Source organism: Salminus brasiliensis, chromosome 19, assembly GCF_030463535.1.
Source record: "Salminus brasiliensis chromosome 19, fSalBra1.hap2, whole genome shotgun sequence".
Classification (NCBI taxonomy): Eukaryota; Metazoa; Chordata; class Actinopteri; order Characiformes; family Bryconidae; genus Salminus; species Salminus brasiliensis.
Window position 1 is genome coordinate 19,675,815 of NC_132896.1, and position 21,739 is coordinate 19,697,553.

The 21,739-nt window shown below is 39.2% G+C and overlaps 1 protein-coding gene across 2 annotated transcripts; it reads right to left on the reverse strand.

The window, feature by feature from the left end:
• Positions 1 to 1,881: 1,881 nt before the first annotated feature.
• Positions 1,882 to 13,435, reverse strand: LOC140540969 (protein eva-1 homolog C). Of its 2 annotated transcripts, XM_072663460.1 has the most exons (8): positions 13,023 to 13,435; positions 9,337 to 9,539; positions 7,574 to 7,697; positions 7,327 to 7,479; positions 5,846 to 5,989; positions 5,654 to 5,725; positions 4,117 to 4,197; positions 1,882 to 3,301 (listed from the first exon to the last, which is right to left on the reverse strand). In XM_072663460.1, exons 1-8 carry the CDS (start codon positions 13,117 to 13,119, stop codon positions 2,904 to 2,906), a joined length of 1,272 nt encoding a protein of 423 aa, XP_072519561.1. In that variant the 5' UTR covers positions 13,120 to 13,435; the 3' UTR covers positions 1,882 to 2,903. The 2 variants fall into 2 exon arrangements, with proteins under 2 accessions (XP_072519561.1, XP_072519562.1); XM_072663461.1 differs by lacking the exon at positions 4,117 to 4,197.
• Positions 13,436 to 21,739: the final 8,304 nt, after the last annotated feature.

Below are 21,739 nucleotides of genomic sequence, written 5' to 3' on the forward strand. Positions count from 1 at the left end.
CTCAGATAGAGGCAAACAATCTCCTAGGCCTGAACAGTCATACATCATTAAGATTATTAAAAAGAATATCTAACAAATATCTAAAAAGAGGATGGAGGGGATCACACCCTTCAATTTGTTTCAACAATGTGGTATCAGTATGCATGCCGTATGTACCCTCACCTAGCACCAGCAATTAGGAAGACCTGTACACCTATTCATTCATGCAATTACAATATAATCAGCCAATCCTGCAACCAATCCATCACCCGAGAATGGCCAGACTGGGTTGAGCAGACTCTAAGGCTGTTGGTAAATGAGCAGAAAGACATCTGAAAAACATGTGCACAAAACATGAGATGGATGGATCCACTTCTGTCAGTCAAGAACAGAAAGCTGAGGCTGCAATGGACACAGGGACACCAAAACAGTTAAACACTGGAATCTGGATTTCAGCTGAGGCACACAGATGGCAGTCAGTTTCAGCACCAACAGCATGAATCCGTGAACCCAGCCTGCCTTGTATCAACAGTCCAGGTTGGTGGAAGTGGTGTAATGGTGTGGGGAGTGTTTTCTGGGCACTCTTTGGGCCCATTAATACCAATCAATCAGCATTTAAATGCAACAGCCTATTTGAATTTTGCAGATGCAAATGCTCACCATTTGCATCCCTACATAGCCAGGACTTACTCATCTTCTAACAGCTACTACAAGCATGATGATGGACCATGGCACAACACAAGTCATTTGGTCATCAACTGGTTTTGGGGAGAGGTAGAATAGGATCTTTGCAGCATGCAGGTGTACCTGACAAAATCTGCAACAATTGTGTGAAGCAATCATGTCAATGTTGACATTGGGAATCCCTACACTCTATAAAAAGGTGCTATAAAAGGTTTGTGAAATGTGATGCCAAAGAACCTTCAGGTAAAGGTTGGTTGGGTCTTTAAAATGTTCTTCATCCTCACACATCTCTATGACACACATGGTTCTTTATGGAAACAAATGTATTTCCAAGAGTGCAGCCAGTATTAGTATAGGATACCTAATGAAGTGCTCATGAGTGCCTTTACGGGGAGATAAATATATATATATGTATATATATATATATATATATATATATATATATATATATATATATATATATATATATTATGCTATTAGTCCTATGCAACCTCAGAAACATATAATTACAATAATAATAATAAACAATTAAATAATGAAGAATGTTCAGACGCATCCAGGGTGATGAGCAGAGATAAGTCTATAATGACTGGCTGAAGTCTTTATAATAATAACTGATATTAATTTTAGGATTATAATATCATGATATAAACCCATATCATGAATGTGCACAAAATATCCTACAAAAAGACTATTTTAGTATATTTTGTATCTGTAAGTTAAAAGTACCATTTTGTTGTCAAGTAAGCTTATTAAAGTCTTCATTGTATAGGATGTTAATGTGTGTAAAATAACTTACATAACTAAAAACTAAAAAAATGGAATCATTTATATTGATAAAATCATACACAGTATAACAGAACTTTCAGTTATTCACATCCACGCAGAAGCCTCCCTCTGCTGGCCAAGGGGTTAAAGTGTATGCATGTATGTATAATGCTGTAGATTAGACTGTTAACTCTACTGAACAGCAAAACAATCCAACAGCACACACACAGCAAGGTTTCGATTGATTTTAGGGTGAATGTTGGTAAAGTGGTAAATCTGTATATTTGTGTTTATACTTCGGTAATCAAACATCATTACTGAATTCATTGGAAACAAAGGGTTAAACTGGTGGAGTTCTGTCTTTGCATTGTCATTTGTGGCCGAGTGGCAGACTTACTTTCTAAACCAGACTGATTGTAATGATCGTGTTGAGGCGGGATACAAGTGCAAAGAGATTTTATTAGGGCAGTTCCAATACTCATCATCAAGGTGGGCAGGCGGGTGGGTCCATAATGCAGGTCAGAAAGCCAAGCAACAGGTCAAACCCAGTGTAAACAACAGCACGTTCAGAACTCGAAATACAGAAACTTCACAAAGACAAGTACAAGCTCAGAGGCTTAAAGGCAGTCCAAATTAGTCCTGAGATGAGCCACAGCTAAGGCTGATGACTGCACTCAGGTGAGGGGGGGAGCCTTGCCAAAGCCAACTGGAGCACTTGGCCATATTACACTTACAAAACATCAACGGGAAGTGAAATGTCAACAATAAGGCAATTAACTTGCAATGAACAGTTTCTCCTGGCTTGACCTACAGTCATGTGAAAAAGCTGATTTCTAAATGTATCTAAATCCTATCCCAGACCCATATGCATCTAGAACCTTTTTTCTGAAGGCTTTAGAGAGCTCTTTGGCTCTCGCCATAGTGAAACCACTCCCTTTAACAATCAAGAGCAAACTAAATGTCCAAAATTTAAATAAGACAATAAATGAAAATAAATGTGGGGCTGTTTTCTGTTTTCCTCACAAGAAAATTGCTTTTTAATTATTGACATTTTACAATTATGTATTTTTAAATGATATTCTTATTACAATTATACAATTTTATAAATACTTGTAATACATACATTCATAAATGTTATTACATAATACATATATTCAGTTTTATTCGTTTAGTTGTATCTCCTATCTACCTATATCTCTCAACAATGTTTAAATGAATGTGTTTAAATACGTTTCAAAATACAAAGATTTCCTTGGGGTGTCCTAACTTTTCCGTGACACATGAAGACAGTCCAGTAAAACAATGAAGACAGTCCAGCATCTCATAATTAAAGCAACCTGTTAGGTGATTTAATATGGGGACGGTGGTAAAAGTAGTATTTCTAAAAAGGACCCATACTACCAAAATCTTCTGTAAATCATGCAGATTTTAAAACGTGAGTATTAGAATAAATCGGGAGTAAGTCTTGAGACTCAGGCAGAAGAAGCCTGAGTCTTGTGGATGGCATAAGGGCTGGAGTTACAATGTGGCCAGAGGTCTCCGTTCAGCACCTCCGTTTTGTCCCTGTCCTCCTCCCCCCTCTTGTCCTCCATCACCACTGTCATCACCATCTCTGGATTAAGCATATCTGCTGCGCGGTAGGAGCGTGTGAGGTGTCGGAAGGCCGAGTCCAGCGAGGAGTCGTCATCATCGAAGTCCTCGATCAGTCCTCTGCGAGACCTGCGGGCGGCCTTCAGCTCGTCCTCCAGCTCAGAGACCAGGTCCTTCACGTCTCGCACCAGAGTGGACTTAAGGCCAAAAAGACACATCAGGAAGACCAAGCCGGCGCATATGCCCGAGACAAAGTACAGAGCCACTGTCTCTGGAAGGCCTTGGATAACGGAAATGAAGAGAGGAAACTTTCAAGAGCCAAACATTTCAAGGGGTGATATATTAACTGTACTCTTACAAAGGAATGATGGGACATGTGGAATAATGACACACTTGAAAAGCCAGAACTAAGAGGGTTGTTTGATCTACGTCGACATTTATTGCCAATGCAATTCATGTGGAGACAGAACGTCTATAAATCCTGACTCTGCTCTATTTGGCTGATTGGAAATGTGTGACATAATTCAATTAAGTTTATATAATGATTTATTTGTATCACACAGTGCTGAAAAGTAGTCTTGGGACTCTCTCTGAATACAACTTAGGTCTTTATGTGTTTGTGTTTGCTAAACTTCATCATGTGTTCAAATTCAGAAGAAAGATTATAGCAACTAACAAAATTTTTTGTCCCAATCTCTTTCTAATGGAATCATGAATTCTCACCCCATCTGAGGTGAGCAAGGCCTGCAGTTATATGTTCTGGGACCTTTTGTGACTTGAGTCTTTGCCAACTACTTCTGAGAAGACTCACCACTGTTCCATCATCTCTCTAATTGAAAATAATGGTTCTCCCTGTGGCTCATGGTGTTTGTGTTCACTTGGGATGGCTATACCTTAAATTATTATTTTTTTCTAGTAGATATTATATTTTAGGACAGATAAATTCAACATACCCAAAACCACTTCTGAGCACTGTAGGTCATTGTTACTATAATTAGTACAGAGGAAAGTCTTTTGCTGACTGCTGGTGTCAGTAAGTCAAAAAGTTATTTGTTGTATTAAACACATGCTTAGAGGCCAGACTAGCTAACCTACCCTGGACCTGGGAAAAGATTTCCAAAGTGTTGGTGAAAATGTTTTGTGGCCTGTACACACCAGGGCCAGTGTACCAGCCGCCTGCGGAGGGGGAAAAGCGGAGTAGCAGCCTCAGCAGTCATCTTATAAGCACCTTGTTATAAATCTCTATCATTAATATTCCTACTATTATTCCTGCCCTATAAAATGTGAATATAACTGCACATCGCTGCCATATGAAAAATCCTTCTATGAATTATCCATACAAATGTGGTTGAGAGTTTCTTATTTTTATTTTTCCTTTCTTTGACTATTGTAGGCCAATGAGACTGGAAATGTTCTGTATATAAAAAGCATGATCATGTTCAATGACAGAAATCGAATATTGGCCACTGAAAGCAGATCAGTTATGTATGATTATGTATGAATAATGGAAGGATCCCAGAGAGATATACAAGTTATTGCAATGCTGTGTGATAAATTAGTTTGCTGTTAGAGTGTTATTACAATTCATGAGTAATGCCTATGTTTGAGATGCGACTGTTGCGAGTGGATATGCCACACAGGGGAATGAAGCTCCTGATTGATTTTATTGTTTGTGTTTTTTAGCAAATAAAAGTGTACTGCCCAGATAATTTATCATTTAATTATCTTGGGTGCCTAAGAACTATGTACACAGCTCTGTTTCAGTCTTGTTCCAGGGCCCTTTACTGAAAGAGACACTGATCAATTGCAGCTTACAAGGTTAAATATGTTAATGAGTTACAAGTTTCAAACTAAATATGGAATATCTTTCACAACTAATCTAGAAGTTACACAATTGTTCATTGCTATTTGTTGAGCAAGTTTTTGAGCAATTCTGAGCAGGCTTTGACATTTGTGGCCTGAACTGAAGGCCTTATTATAGTCATAGTCCCAAAAATAAAGGTGCCAAAAAGGATTCTTTGTGTGATATCAAGAAACAATTACTTTTGTTGATCCACTGAAAAGTTTGTTAGGGGACCACATCATTTATAAATGGCGAACCTTCTGGGCCTTCATTGAAATTTGCCGGTTTCAATTTGAGTTAACATAAACTTACACAGAGTCAGTGTGTTGTATTTAATTCTTGTGGAACCCCATTTCCACTGTTTGTCCAGAACAACCCTGATACTGATATACACTACATATCCAAACGTGTGTGGACACCCCTTCTAATGAATGCATTCAGCTACTTTAAGTTGCACCCATTGCAAAGATGTGCAAATGCACACACGCAGCTTGTCTAGTCCATGTAGTGAAGTACTGCCAATAGAATAGGACTCTCTGGGCCAGAAAAACATGAACCTATTGGCACCATGCCTAATGCCAGGCATAGGTTAGAGGGATAGCCTCTCAGCATTGAGCAGTGGAACTGGAGATGAGGTAGGGTCATTCAACATTATGATCTCACTATTGCTCTTGTCTTTAAACGTGTACTTCAGATAAAATCTATATTCACCCGTTCAGTGCAAACGTGTTCCATTTACTTCTGCTAAAATACAACAGTAAATGGGTCTTTATGTACTACATGGCTTACCGTGTGTATAGTCTGAGATCAGAAACGGATCTGTGTCTCCACGCCCTACATCCTCCAGTAGATATCTCGGAACTGAATTTGCAAAAAAAAGCAACACAAAGGCTTTAATGAGAGCTCACAGGATCCTGTACCAGTACTGCGTTGCTATGGTCTCACATTCCTTGTTTTTGGGAAATCTCTCCTATCACTCACCACATGTAAATGACACTCGCAGATGCTTCCTGGTGCCAGGGAAGCAGGGGTCACCGAAGTTCTGAGCATCAGCCAGCACTGTGCAGTTTGTCCGGCCGTGACACCTCCGGGACACCCTTCTCAGAGCTGATGGAGACAAACATTCTGAAAGGAAGACATGGATCACAGTTCAAAAGTGTAGATCACTGTTTTCAATACATTTCCAAAATGGTAATACTAATTTGATAATACACCTTTTACTGTAAGGAATATTGGTGGTTTGTTCAGGCCTTTTTCTATTTTAGTAAAATTTTAATGAAAATGAATGGAATTAGGAGCAACACATTTTTTTTGCAAGAACAATCATCCAAATTTCCATTATTTGAGTAAATAACCTAAAGGTTCTATAGTGTCAGATGACTTCTGCAGTTTACTAAGTTACTAACAGTTGAAGATGTTTTCAATAAATTAATTAAATTAAATTGTATTTGTTTCAGACATCCTGAGCCCGTTCACACCTGGCATTAACATGCTGGTGGTCCGAGACAGATCTTGTCCACATTTAACACAAGTGTAAACAGTGATTGGACAGAAATACGCCTGTCAACAGAAATGTTAATATAAATTATTATTAATGTGCTGGTAGGTGAGAGCAGTATTACAGGGTTTGTTCTCTTGCAGTTTAAATAATCCTTCGCATTTTTTGATAGAGTCATTGCTAGAAAGGCAATGCAAGAACCATGTATTGTTTCATGGCGTTGCAGAATCCCTGCTATTACTATTAACTGTCCACAGTCTCCAGACGCAGGATCATTTTGTTGAAAATTGTTTACTGAAAGTAAAACGCAAGTGATGGAGGTGTTGGTGTGCCTCTTACACAGCAAAATCAGATCTCATCTCAACTGTGTACAAAACTGTGCACTATTCACTATATAGTGCACTACTACTTTGTGGTTCTGGTATTTTGTAGTGGTGTCCGGAAACGAAGTGCTGTACTTTCAGTGCACTGTAACAATCTCACAATGCATGTTATATACAGTGTACAAAGGATGTGCACTAGATGGACATGGAATTTGTTTTGAAGATTTGCGCACAGCTTCTCTGTTCCCTGTAATAGTGTGCTATATAGTGATTCTGATTTTTGCACATAGAGGACAGTGAAAAGGGCAGTTTGAAAAGTCAACGCATGATAATGCCAGGTGTAAACCACTGTCACTTTGTCATACAAAATATAAGGTACTTCTACTGATTTTGAGAAACACATGGACATTAATTAATTATGTGTTATAAACTGCACCTGAAACCTACTTTTTATTAAAAATAAATAAATTAATTTTGACTCTATACTATTCTGATTATAATTATTGCTCAATAATCAACCAGATATGTCAGTGTGTGCTCCTAAAGCAGACAGAGAAGTGCACAGTCAGACTCAACAGACTGTTATTACTAGCTCTGTCCACTAGATGACATAGCTCAGTTATCTTTGAATAGACCCACACCCATGTCAGGCTTTACGCTGTCCCCCTGAGGGCATTCATAGTGGTCCTGTTCCAGGTGACCAAACGTGGCGGAGTAGATGGCCAGCACAGTGTCGTTCTTGCAGGCCAGTCTCAGCCTCTCGTTCTCACACACAGTCTTTGAGCGATGATGCACTTCAAAAGGAGAAAGACGAAGCTTACACATACTGGTCTCTTAGCAACCACGTCTGTACATCAGAAAAGCTGCACTGGGAAAGTGTGGTCTAACCTGGCCGGCATTTGTAGGAGACGATGATGTACTTGCTGGTTTCAGGGCAGGGATCCTGTCCAAACACGGCACTGACCACAGGAATCTGACACACCCTCCGGTCTTGGCACTCTGACATAACTTTCTACTCACACAAAAACATCATCAGGCTTGAATTCAGAGCAAACAATGGCATTTCAACACATAATGGAGAGTAAGGTTTTTCATCTCTCAACAGTTATTAAGAACTAAAAGTCTTAAGACCTATTATTTAGTGATCACTATCTGGTGACTAATAAGGAACTTATTATGGAAGTTATGAATGTGTGAGCTTAGATACAGGCCCATGCAGTTAATGACCATGACACACCAACCACACATGCACTAAAAATATAGATTATACACCTAATATGCATTTCACACCTAATCTAAAACTAGCAATTGGCTGGATGCCCTCAAATCTCGGTAATACACACACAATAATAAATAGGATCCATTCGAATAATGTCACAATTACAATACACTTATATCCAGATACGGATTAGGGGGGCTAAGCTTTTTAAAAATCCCCCAAAACTTGTAAAATTAATTAGAGATATGGTTATTTATAGGCATAAGCATAGGAATAGATGTAATATGACCTAAAGGCTTTTGCACCAGCTTTGTTCTCTCCCTCTCCTTATCTGTATTTAGCAAACACGGTTTGTAATAAAATTGCTGGACCAGAATGACTTGGTACTAGGCCAAAAGAAAATGATGTGCGGGTGGATGATGCCAGTCTTGAAACCAAAGATTTTTTTACTAGTCTTGAGACTTCTTTGAAAGCTGTTTACCTAAAATACTGTAAAATATAATGTCTTCAGTATTTTATGAGTAATTCACTAAACACTGATTAAAGTGTGTTCCTATGAATTATCAATTTGACAAACTAAACGCTCCAAACCTTGTTGAATATAGCAATCGTGAAGCATTTTAATCCATAATGCAGTAGAGCATTAGAGTACATATGGCCTTACACCTGGGGATCAAAAATGTAAAGATTTGCACAGATTTTACTGCATGTTTTCCTTACTAGAGACAGGGTTATACAAGACATAATGCAGAAATTACTAGGACCTCCTACTGGGTCCAAAAACCTAACTACAGTTTTGCTTTCATTTATATTTACAATCCCAGTCAATATTTACAACTCAGCCAACATGTTCATGTGGAGTTCATATGGGTGGAACATGGGGCTAGGTGTGTTCCAGGTGGGCATGGGCTCTGAGTGAGTTTGTACATCCCAAATGGGCCCTACAGTTACAGCCCTTAATCTCACATGGGTCCCTCCTAGGCCCCATTGTGCAGTGTACACCTAGATGAGGCCCCATGCTTAACCCCTCCTGGTCCCTTTTGCCAACTCTGGTGCGCATCTATATGTGGGGTCAACGTTCTGGTTACTACCCATACAGGCCCCACATGGACATGTTAGCTGGAAAATAAGCTACTCAGCTACAGCAGCCCAACACAAGCCATTAATCCAGACGTACAGGCAACCTGAGGGTTTCCAAACATTGTGATTTGGTCGATAAATCAAAAAACAAAATCAGGCTCAGTGTGCAAAAGGATTAAATATCCTTTTTATGAGTAATTATGACAAAAGAACTATTAAAAAAAGAAATGCTCACGTTTGTGGTATCTAGAGCAACTTACAATGAGCCCATTACTCGTCTGTCAAACCCCTTACCCCCCTGCACAATGACAATTATAATACCGTATACCAGCAGGTCCTTTCTTCAGTGTACCTGAATAGCTATGGAGGACATGCACTCAATGCTTTCCGTTGTGCCATTTGTGTTTGTGGTGGGGCATAAGTGCTGACTGGGCACTCGCCGTCCATAGAAGGCAGACAGAATTGCCAGTGAGGTTTTGGAGGGGCACCTGATGGTCAGCGTCTCCCCTTCGCAGGCGTGAGACGTGTGGTTTCTCAGGATTGTGTAGAGAAAATCTAGAGTACAGAAAAACAGAACATATGCACAGACATTTCTTAAACCTCAGCCAGGGCTTTAGACGTCACTGATGCTGATGTCAGCAGACAGCAAACAAGTAGGGCATTGAAACTCCATTTGACACTGGCAGAGCGCAGAAGCACATTGTGCACCACGAGTAATGTGTGCTTAATCTGAAAAGCCATTGTTGGTGATGGCCAATAAATAATATGACACTGCTCAAACCAACTCCCTCTCTTATCTAATCTCTTCAGGTGTGGCCCAGTGGGTGCTGTGTTATACAGCGCACAACTCTTGAATCCTATCTAATAGTGGAACATTCACGACACCAGCACACCATTTATGATATAAAATTATTATTATTATTATTGTGCAGCTTTATATGGAGCAGAATTGAAATGCTCTGCTCTAGAGAAATTTGTTGATGTGTTGATGGTTCACAGTGATGGTGATTCTCAGTGATGGTCTCCTAAAACTCTGGTAACTGATTATACATGTTACCTGATGCTGGAGACTCTTTGCTGATGCTTGTTCTCTTTAATAAATGTATAGCAGGGAGGTGCATGCAGGCCAAAAATATATATGCTATACTATTTTAATATTACTAATTAATTTATTGTACTGGCTAGTAAATAAAGGCCACATTGATGTTGACCCACGGTTCCTACCACTAGGGGCGCTGCCCGGAATTCTGGGACATCCCAATGAATCTGTTTACGTCTGATCAAATGGACTGAAATCACAGAAATTCCCCTTAAAACAAGAGTTTCTCTTCGTTGTTTTTAGTCCTGCTAAAACATTTGCAATGAAGGGAATTTATTTTATTCGAACGTGCTGCTGAACTCCACCTCCTCATTCCTTAAGCCCCCTATATCCTCCTCTTTTCTCTTCACCTACGTGACAAACAACCTCTCACCCACCAACTCCAATCTCCTTCTTCAAGGCTCACTAGAGGCTCCGGGGGTCTCGGCTTCACGCTCCAACCTAAAAGCCCACCCCAGCTCCAGCCTAAATGACTTCTGAATTCGCCGCCCCGTTTAGCTTTTCAAGGGTTTGGCCCACATCAGCGGAATTCAATTAAAACACGAGGTTTGGGGTCATTCATCTCTTCTTTCTGCTGTGTTTTACTCCCTCGTCCTCAGATAACATTACAGACTGAGTGATCTACTGTTTTCCACCAGAATCAGCGGCGGTCTGACCATTTCAGTCAGGATCCAAGCAGGTTCCCAAGCAGGTTTTTCTATAAAAAAAAATTAAAAAAATAAAAAAAAAAACTACTACCCACCGTATTTCACACACTTCATAAATTAAGAAAATACAATTAAACATTAAAACTTAAAATAATAAAGCAATACTTTTTTCCACCCAAAACTGAAAGAAGAGCCAGCGTCTCTTTGGGCGTTTGGACGCACCTGTTGTGAACGTGACCATGTGATCACGTGACTCAAACGTAGTAGTAAACATACTAGTACTAGTCCTAGACTCACTGATCCTCTTTTAATGTTATTGTCATCTAGATTCGACAGTTTTATTACTGAGGAGAACAAAAAAAAGAATACATTACATTTGAATGTTTTTTTGTTTTTACGTGCAGAGCTGCACTTGAGCGCTTTCAGATACAGCAGAAACAAACGCCTGTGGCAGCCTGTCAATCCCATCAGTTGCCAATATGGGTGTTCACTCAGCTTCAGACTGGGCCTATACTCTCTGAGATCAGAGGGCAGATTTACAGGCCTTCTGAGAGGCAGAGGCAGAGACAGGCACATACACACACACACACACACACACACAGACCTGTATACTGCAAATAAGGTCTAAAGACAATGAGCTATTCTTGGCTGAGAACGGCTCTGAAACTCATTGTGAGAGTTAGAGGCAGAATGACTCAGGCCAGCATGGCACAGATCCACTTGCAGATACATGTATAGCTTAAAAACAAGTGCCTGTTTTCAAGAATGCTTGTTTTTAGGCCACACATGTATCTACACTGAAAAAAGGTGCTAATTCAAGGGTACAATATTTCAACATGCATAAAACATTACATTAACATTACTGTGTTTGAAAAGCATTTACTTTTAGCAACAGTTGTGTTTATGTATTTCTCTATTCATTGTTCAAATGTTTGTGTGTGTGTGTGTTTTTTTTTATTGGTTGCACACTGTATATAAAATGTTCTAATGTAATAAATGTTGTAATGTAATAAATCCTTGTCCTTATTGCATCTTCACAGGGTTCAAATAATTGATAGGAAGCTAAAACGCAGTGCAACAGTGGTGAGCACATGGAAACTGATGTGGATGGAGAACAGGTTCAACAGCAGAAGACCATGTCGGGTTCTGCTTCTGTCAGCCAAGAACACAAAGCTGAGGCTGCAGTGGGCACAGGCTCAGCAAAACTGGACAGCTGAACACAGGAAAAACAAAGACTGAGCGGACTAATCTGGATTTCTCCTAAGGTACACGGTTAAAGGTGCGCATATTTGTCACTGTACAGCGAAATGTGTCCTCCGCATTTAACCCATCTGTGGTAGTGAACACACACACACTAGTGAACTAGGGGCAGTGAGTCCCCAGGCACTGGAGTGAGCCAACTCCAGCGCCCGGGGAGCAGAGAGGGTAAAGAGCCTTGCTCAAGGGCCTAACAGTGGCAGCTTGCCGAGCCCAGGAATCGAACCCACAACCCTGTTATCGATAGCCCGGCGCTCTAACCACCACTGCCCGACAGACGGTAGTAGTAGAGTCAGTTTTTCTGGTTTTGGTAGAGGTGGTTTAATGGTGTTGGAAATCTTGGCGCACTGTGGACCCATTAATACCAATCACCGCTTGAATGCTACAGCCTATTTGAGTATTGTTGCTAACCATGTGCATCCATCCCTTCATGGCCACAACTGATCCACCTTCTAATGGCTACTTCCAAGAATGAGGATATAATACAATGAACATCCGACATGTTGTCCTGCTGTCTGGATTCTAATCTACATAATTAAATTATATTGTTTTTGTTATATTGTATCAGTATATATTATCATTAAAAAATACAGATTGACGACTGATATCAAATTTTAACACTATTTTATTTGTGTGGAAATTATGTTTTTTATGTTGTTTGAATCATGAAAAATATAATTCATCACTTAAGTTTGAAGATGAATACACAAATTACATTTAACTACAGAAATTAAAAGCAGACCATTAAATCAGGGAGATGACCGTGAATATCCTCTCCATGGACGAATCTGCACTGTCTCAGCTTATTCACAGGCAGGGTTTGGGTTAGTAAAGCAGAGATAGCACTGTCTTCCTAAACAGTTTGTCCTGAAAACAATGAGGAGGACGGCCCGGACGCTTGTCTCTTTAAAAACTGACCCCGTCCAGCTGCTTCGCACAGGATGCGTGAAAGATAAATCTCACAGCACACTTTCTCCTTCGGGAGGTGCTGTGCTCACTTCCCCAGCATGCAATCACAGAAAAACACACACTTACCAGAGAAATCTGGAGCACACCAGGCATGGTGCAGGTGCTGGGCCAGCAGAAAGGAGAGAAAGAACCAAGCCCAGGTAGAGTGCCATGGAGGTGACATAGTGGTTGATACACATAACGATGTGGTCTTAATGCTGGGTGGCCTGTCCACTGCCCTCTGACTTCTGACCGGGAGAGGACGGTCAATGATGCTATTGTCACGACAGAAGAACAGGCCTTCTTTTCACTGACACTGACACAGCTGACCGCCCGAGGACTGACACACTTTGGAGTATTTGCTATTTTTGCTAACGAGAAGCCTGGACGGGTTTACACAGTTTGATCTTTGTATCTATCTGTCTGTCTATCTGTCTGTCTGCCTGTCTGCCTGCCTACCTGGACATGCCACTGCCATCTATGTATTCATCAAGGAAAGTGTACTGTACATTTCATCAATCCAAGGATAAATGCATCACATTCACAGTGGTTTACTGAACCAAATTAACATGCAGGAAATTACAGTAAAATGTAAATACTCCTATTATTATATTATAGGCAGCTCAAGGCTAAAGATCAAGACTAAAGACTTACATCTGGCAATATACTAATAAACACATATTTGTGTTTATTCTATTCATCAAATCTATAATTACTAAAGCATGTTATTTAACTGTACCCCAGTTTTGATATATTAAATGAAATCTACAGTTTTTTACTGTGATAATGAAGTGTGTTAAATATGGTCAAATCCTAAACAATAACTAAAAGTGCAATGTTAGCCAACCTATTCCCTAAGGTCTTATGCTGTGACAATGTTTTATTTAAGCTCCACATCATCTTGGCATAATCATGCAAATGATTTGTACAATTGATTGCTTTCCTACTTTATCGATCCCTTTTGACAGGTCCATCAAAATACCCTTAGCTAGTTTGTATAGGCTAGAATCCAAAAGATACCTCTTAGCTGAGATAAGTCTAAACAAAAGTACTACTAAATAAAAAGTTAAAAGTTATACGGTACTCTGCTGAATAGTCCTACACCCCAAAACATTTAGGAATTAATGAATTAAAATGGTCATATAATTGAAGCTGAACCAGTTGTCAGTTGTGACTTATGTGGTTGATCTCATGAACCTTAAATGGGCAAACTTATTGTCACTGTTTTCTATTTTTTTCACTTTCTGACATAATTTATATCTGACAGTTGTTCTTTACATTGTGTCTAAATTTGATGGACCAGTAGAAATGCTCCAAAAGGACTGGCACTTCTATCTTTTACATTGACTTCCATTGAAAGGTTTCTGAAGGTTTTTGACAGCCTTAACATCACAAAGACCTCCTTGTTTCTACACTCATTTCTACATTTACATATAAACTAATATAACAACCAGGACAAAGCAGAGGTACAGAAGTGTCTCCACATTGTCGTGTTGCTCAAGTTCGCCTAAAAGAGAGAACACAAAATACAAAATAGAAATTTTTAACAGTCGTGCACAACTATACCACTCAGATTTGATCAGTCAGATAAACAGTGCTGCAATAATAAAGATTGCTTTTTGCCTGGGACTATTTTATTTCCTTATTTCCACATGATAAGGTGGCAGCCCCTGTTCAGGGTCGCACTTACAGATTTCCCAAGCAGTTGTCCCAGCCTCAGCCTAGCCTGCAGGGAGCAGATAAGTGCTTCCTCTAGTTGTAATGGAATATGGAGGTCAATGGTTGAGACACAAGCTGTATTCTCGGAACTTTTGAACCTCCCCTCCCCAGATTCTGCTAAACCCTCCCTGCAGAAATATGATCCAGAACAGATAACAAACTGGGAAATATTTGAGGTCTGCAGGACATTCCTACTGAGAGAGAAACCCTACGTGCTCTCATAGAAGTGTAGCACTTACACTGCCAAATAAGACACAATACAGTAAGTTACTGGGGGCCTGGTTGTATAACTTTACCGTACATTTAAAGCATTTTAAACGTACGTCAGTAACGTCTGTTAACATAGAGTGTACTCCTGAGTTTTGCGGTAACACTGAGCATGTTTCACAGCTTTATCAAACTGAACTACAGGTGATGAGAACTATCATGCTATCATGGCATTGCCAGCGCATTTACATCAGGATGTCGGGCATGCTACCCAGGGCCAGGAAATGCTGACCGACACATATGAGAGGGTAGATAAACACTCTACAGATATGGTTACTATAGCAATGCCCACAACATTAACCCTTTGATTCACTGCCTCCACCTTTTATAGACCATCAAAGCCATACTAATCCACTATGTGCCTGTAATCACTTTCCAATTATGTCTAATGCAGTGGTCTCCAATCCTGCTCCTGCAGAGCTGGATCCAACCCTAATCCACCCCTGTGATCTAACTAATCACTAATCACTGCCTTCAGAAGTCCTTGATTGGCTGAAAGGGGTGTGTCAGATTTGGGTGGAGTTGGAAACATGCAAGAAGGAAGCTTTCCAAAAGGAGGGTTGGAGACCAATGGTCTAATATATTCAAACTCTATAGAAAACTTTTTTTTATAGTAATTGTTTCTCATTAGTAATGTTGTAGAATTTTAAACGTTTTCTCATTCTACACATTATCACCACCTAAATGCCACTGTCACCGGGTTTGATGAAGTCGCCTCAACATTGAGCAGAACAAGCGATCAATCCGTGATCATGCATTCTTCCTTTCACTCCGCTGCTGCAGTGAGGACACTAACTCCAGAGCTTTGTTAGTTAATTCTGAGATAAAAGAACCACCAGAAGAAACACCATCTTCACCACCTTCAAATACTTGTATGTGTAAACTGAGATTACAGCCAAAGCAATTGTAACAGACCTTAAGTCTAAGCATTTGAAATAATATAAACAATGATATTCAAACTTTTGACTGCTTTGTGTAATAACTACAAAACACTTACTACAAAATACTTGTAATTTTACTTTCAGTACTTGTTGAATACTTTAGTACCTCCACTGGTAAGTATGGTGCTTAAAGAACACTTCTACTTCTACTCAAGTCATTGATAGAGCACTTGTACTTTTACTCAAGTCTGGGTCTGTAGTACTTTATACATGTCTGACAGGAGCTTACTGTAAAATAGAGGGATTCTGGTCGTGTTAGCATTAAGCTACACCCTTTCTTTATTGTGAATCAAACAGTTTAACATGGAACAGTGACTATTTCAGTAAAGAGCTCTGGCACTCTGGCTCCTGATGCTATTTTCCATTTTCAACAACTGTCTGAAACCTGGTTAGGTTAACACCCATATTCATAGACATCACGTCATGACATATCTAGGACTTCTAGAAGACCTGGAATGCTATTTTTTCAAATGAAATTGGCCAACTGGAAATCCAAAGGCGATTGGTTCATTCCTCTGTCATTTTCTAATTGTACTGATAGTGAATCTGATGCATTAGGCCTTCAGTTCTGCTTGTGAAGTCCCAACCAATAGAGCTTTCTTAGCTGTATCTAGCAAGACACTGTGGGAATCAAACCCGGACATGTTTTGTTGTTCATTTAAAAAAACTGAACAATGGATTTAAAGACTAGTATTATAATACGTGTAGAGTTTAAATACTTGAATGATTGTATTTAAATTAAGACACAGAAGGCCTTGAGGGTTCCCCACTGGTATTTTGCTGCTAAGTAATGTGCTTCTCACTTTTTCTGTAAAGGTGCAATGTAATGTGAACTGGAATGTAAGGAGGTGCCACAAAGATACTGAGCTAAGGATGTAGGGAAGATTTCATTGGTCGTGTATCTCTGCTGTGGTCAGCACAGAAGGTATTTGTGATGGCAATTAAGGAAAATCAACAGAGGTCAGCACTGATGCACTGTGCGCTGCTTTGTAATTCAAGCAAAGGCCAGAATGTCTCTAATTCACCAGCATTCCTCACAATCACTAGAGCCACTAGAGTGTGTGGGAGCAGTTTCTCCTTCTTGCCACTCCGGAGGAGGAAGTCTGTGATTCCGGACACAGTGCTGATAAAGCACCATCAGACCACACGGAAATATAACATGAAATGTATGCTAAAGCTGATTGTATGCATAAGCAATAAATCTCTCAAATATTCCATAACTATAATTTAAAACATGCTGGGTCTGGAATTTATACAGCAAACTATTCTACTACTATCTATTCTACCTGACTGCTGATGCTATCTAGTTAGCAAGCATGTAAATGCTACACAGTTAGCAGCAAAAGGAAATGCGGAACAGTAATACAAACCCTGATAAAGCAATTGATTGGGTTCAAATCTTCAGAAATGGTCTGACGTTACATGCTCCTCGTTCTCTCCTCCGCCGTTTGTCCTGTAAGAAGTCACTTGCATAATGTAGGTGCAGTTCACTGTGGTCAAAGGCCAGCTCTCAGTACAGGTGGCATAGGCAGATGCGTTGCACTGGTGTCGTTATGCATACACAAAGCTAAACAAAGGGGTAGTAACGGAATACATGTGACAGTGTTACATAATCAGTAACTGTAATCCACAGTTACAGGGAAAAAGTGAGTAATCAGATTGCAGTTCCATTTAAAAATAGAGTGACTACTGGCAGGATTACATTACAGCCTTAAAGGATCACTACTTTTTACATGAGTGCATGTTTGTGAGATGCTGATGTTGTTTTTGAAGTTATTTGTGATTTTTTAAATTCTTTTTAATGTCTCACACAGAGCTGGTTTAGTGTAACAGCGCCCTCAGTGGAAAATCTGGAGCTTGCCCTCTCTGACATGGAAATTAAAAAAAAAATAATAATAATTGTGAAGAAAAATCAGTAGAAACATCACTGTCCAATGTAAATTAGGCTGTCCCGCAGTAAAACTTCTCTCTGCTTTAAAGCACTTGAACATTTGAAAGTAAGAAAATCTTTAGAATTCATTTAGACGAGTCAGGACTGCTGTATGACTAACTGACTACTGGATGCTGTGGCTGCATCTCAATTGAGTACTACACAGTAATATACACTGATCTAGACTATATGCAAATCTCAGTAGAGAGTGTTGAGCAGGTTGAGCAGCACAAAATAAATTTACATACTAATCCATTTTATACTAACAGGAAGTGATGAAGAATTGCTGTGCTAACATACATCACTGCAAGGTCTTGCATCACTTACATCACTATCCGCCATTGTTTACTAGGCCGATTCTCAACCCGTGTTCTCCTCTGTACTTGTGTTCCTGTGGACTTGTGAAACGCCATCACGTGTATCCTAGTCCAAATGCCCGGATGTGTTCTTGTTCCGCCTGTGTTATTCAGGATGCATCAGGAGGTGGACTTGTCACAGCCAAATATCCCAGAATGCACTACGCACCACACTGCTGTTTCAATTCAAATTTTGCACTCGTGAGTCAACTTGCCAAGTCTATACTACCAAGTACACTAGTTCTAACTTACCGTACTTTGTATTGAGAATCCCTCCTCATTTAGTCCATCTGTGAACTAGCTCTTCTCTTTCAAATTTGATGTTTGAGTATACTCAACTTTTATCAATACGAGTAATTAGTATTCTGAGGTCATTTAGAGCAACCCATGTCTTCCTGTCTGTTGTTCAACAAGTGTGCAGGTGTGTTTCTGTGCAATATTTTAGTGTAAGTAGTTAATGGTGAATTAATTACAATGACTTTTAAGCTAGATCTTATATATTTACGCTGACACAATTAAACCTTTCTCAAATTGATGATGTTCTTTATATTCTTACATGATCTAAAAAAGGGAGCTGCACTTTACACTGCCCTGCAAGAAAGCCCAGCATACACCAGTAAATCACACCAGCAAAAAACAGTTTAGACCATTACAGATGAACATGGAATTCATGCTGGTCTGAACCGTTCGTTTCAGCCAGATGTTTAAACAGTTCATGGTTAATGGAGCAGTATAAATCATCCAAAACACCTGGAATAAAATATTTTAATTTTTTACAATATTTTTACATTAATTTTGAAGATTAGGCTTTTGCCCCAGCAGTAATGGCGTAATCCTTAGTTTGAGGAGTATGGGTAGCGTGGATGTGGGTGAATTAAATCCAAGTACATAATACTTTTATATTCTTTTCTTTCCGAACACAGCAGCAACCATCTGTCGCTCTCCCCTCTCTCTTTTTTTTTCAGGCTCTCCTAATCAACACAGAGAGATAGATCCACTGTTTAACAGAACAGAGTAATCAAATCATCATTCTGACTAACATCTGAGCTGGAATATAAAATTTACAGAAACATATTTTATGAACTGTCATTTCATAGCATAAAACAAATTTAGTCTTACAATGGCATATAAAATGTAGGAGATGGAGGATTTGCTTCATATGAACATGAGATTGTTTAGTATTGGTGTCGACACATAGGACGGCTTCATATGAATTCATTCGTAAAGTTGTTTTTTTATGTTAATATGTGCCTTTAAAAGTATTCCAAAAATAATGGAAAGTAATCAGAGCACATTACTGTAATACAGAAATCCTTTAGATTACCTTACAATTACATTGAACCTGTATCTGAATACTAATACTAATACTAATACTTTAAAGCAACCCTCCCAACCCTGCCCATGTGATACCCCTCTGGAGTGGCTCTCACATACAAACCCCATCCACTGCAGCTCAGGACCTGTGTTGCTTTCTTCAGCCTAAAAAACTGAGTTGCTGCAGTGAAATGGGCCTTAGAGTTTACTGTTGTGCCTGATTTAAACATGAGTATGCAGCAGGACTTCAGAATCAACATGTGTGTGTGTGTGTGTGTGTGTATGTGTGTGCGGGCTGGAAGCAAACACTGCCCTGGCCTGTTTCCTGTGCTGGCTCAAGAGCAGCCTCTTTTCATTTCCAGCATTTGTTAGTCATTTCCATTTGCAAGGTTTTATTTTGCAACCTTCCATTTCATGCTGGAAATTCCCCTCAGTATGAAAACCTTTGTGAGAAGAGAGAAGAGAGAAGAGAGAAGAGAGAAAAGAAGGGTTTACTGCTTGTATTCACTCAGCCCTGAATCTCTTTCTGGGTCTTTACTATGTCTGTATCTCCCTTCAAGGGCACTGGTTCTCCACTGGGACCTTGTTTTGAACAGCTCTGAATTCCCCACCACAGCGCTGTGAATCCCCCAACATATTCATATGCCGTGCTAAAGCAGAAACGAAAGTCATGCCTCATGTCCATTTTGAGCATGATTTCATCATTTCTGTTATTGCTAGCAGTGCAAAGTCAGACAGTAATACAATTTACACTCTCTCAGTTCTGTGATCTTACAATAATTACAAAAATATGATCAGGAACCCTAGATGTAGTCGATCAGCCACAACATGCTTGAAATGTTTACAAGGCTGACGTTGCTAACCAATAAGGAACGTCTCTGTACATAAAAAGGGTTTGTTTGACCCCACTCAGTACTCACACAGTACAGGGGGAAAGTCTAGGGAGCTCAGTGCAGATCTGAGAAGATAAGATAGTCCTTTATTAGTCCCGCAGTGGGGAATTGTAGATGATTGTAGAAGTCAGGATTGTTTCTTGAAGCCATTGTTTTTGGCATTTTTACAATTGTAACAATGTTATATTATAGTGACATGAGTTATTTTCATAATATATGAAATATGATATGATATATATATATATACTACAGCAAGTAGTAATGTTAATGCGAAAACGCAGAATGACACATTTTCTTATGGTTTCCAAGGCAACAGATAAGAAACATTTGCCTAAGGTGACTCAATCTATATTTGTATCTAGGGCCTCTGCCCAATTGTTTGAATGAACAGTCATCCCTGGAGAGTGATCACACACTCATAAGCACTCCCCCCACACCTCTTCACAAACCTCTACATGCTGAACTCACTTACCACCCTGTCCATGACTCATTGCTACGGCTGATATTAATGTCTGGTGATTTGCAAGAATTTCCTGAACCTTTCTGGAAATCCAGGACAGAACACAGTAAATATTAAATTTAGCATTCCAATACCCTTACTTTAACCCTGGTAAAACCACAGAGCACTGTGCTACACAGGTGGTGGGAGATGAAAGGTCCCCATATGTGTGCATTAAGAGAGTCAGTAGTAGAGAGTGGATTCCTTGGCTTGGTTTCAGGTCGTGTTTGCTGTGAGTGTCTGAATAAATGCTTGATCAGACATATACCACATGTTGCTCATGACAGATGTGTCAATAGAGAGCAAACCAAGGAAACTGATATAAGATATAAGTATATTATGATATAAGATATTAGAACAGTGTAAAGGCTCTTTATATGGCTACAATTAAGTCCCACTGGGGCTGACCGCAGGCATAGTTTTGTCTCCTGAAAACCCCTAAAGTAGTCAATCAGCCAAGTTTGTGAAGTTTATGTCTGTAGCTTTGCACTGGAGCTACAAGGCTAATGTAGCTAACATGTCATAGAAAACCTATAGATCAGAATACAGCAATGATTTTACTCATACATTTTAAATTTATATATAGTATTTAGTATTGTAATATATGTATATATATATATATATATATATATATATACATACACACATACAGTACATATATATATATATATATATATATATATATATATATATATATATTACAACACTAAATACTTTACTTTTATTTCAACTTAATATAAGAAAATAAAAAATTCAAAAGCAAAAACAAAACAAATAAAAAAACATGATTTTTAGTTTAATTCCAATGTTAAAAAATATGAACACATAAAAAACAGTCAGGTAAAGTCAAACTTTACATTTGCATTTTGCAGTTGCATTTTCAGG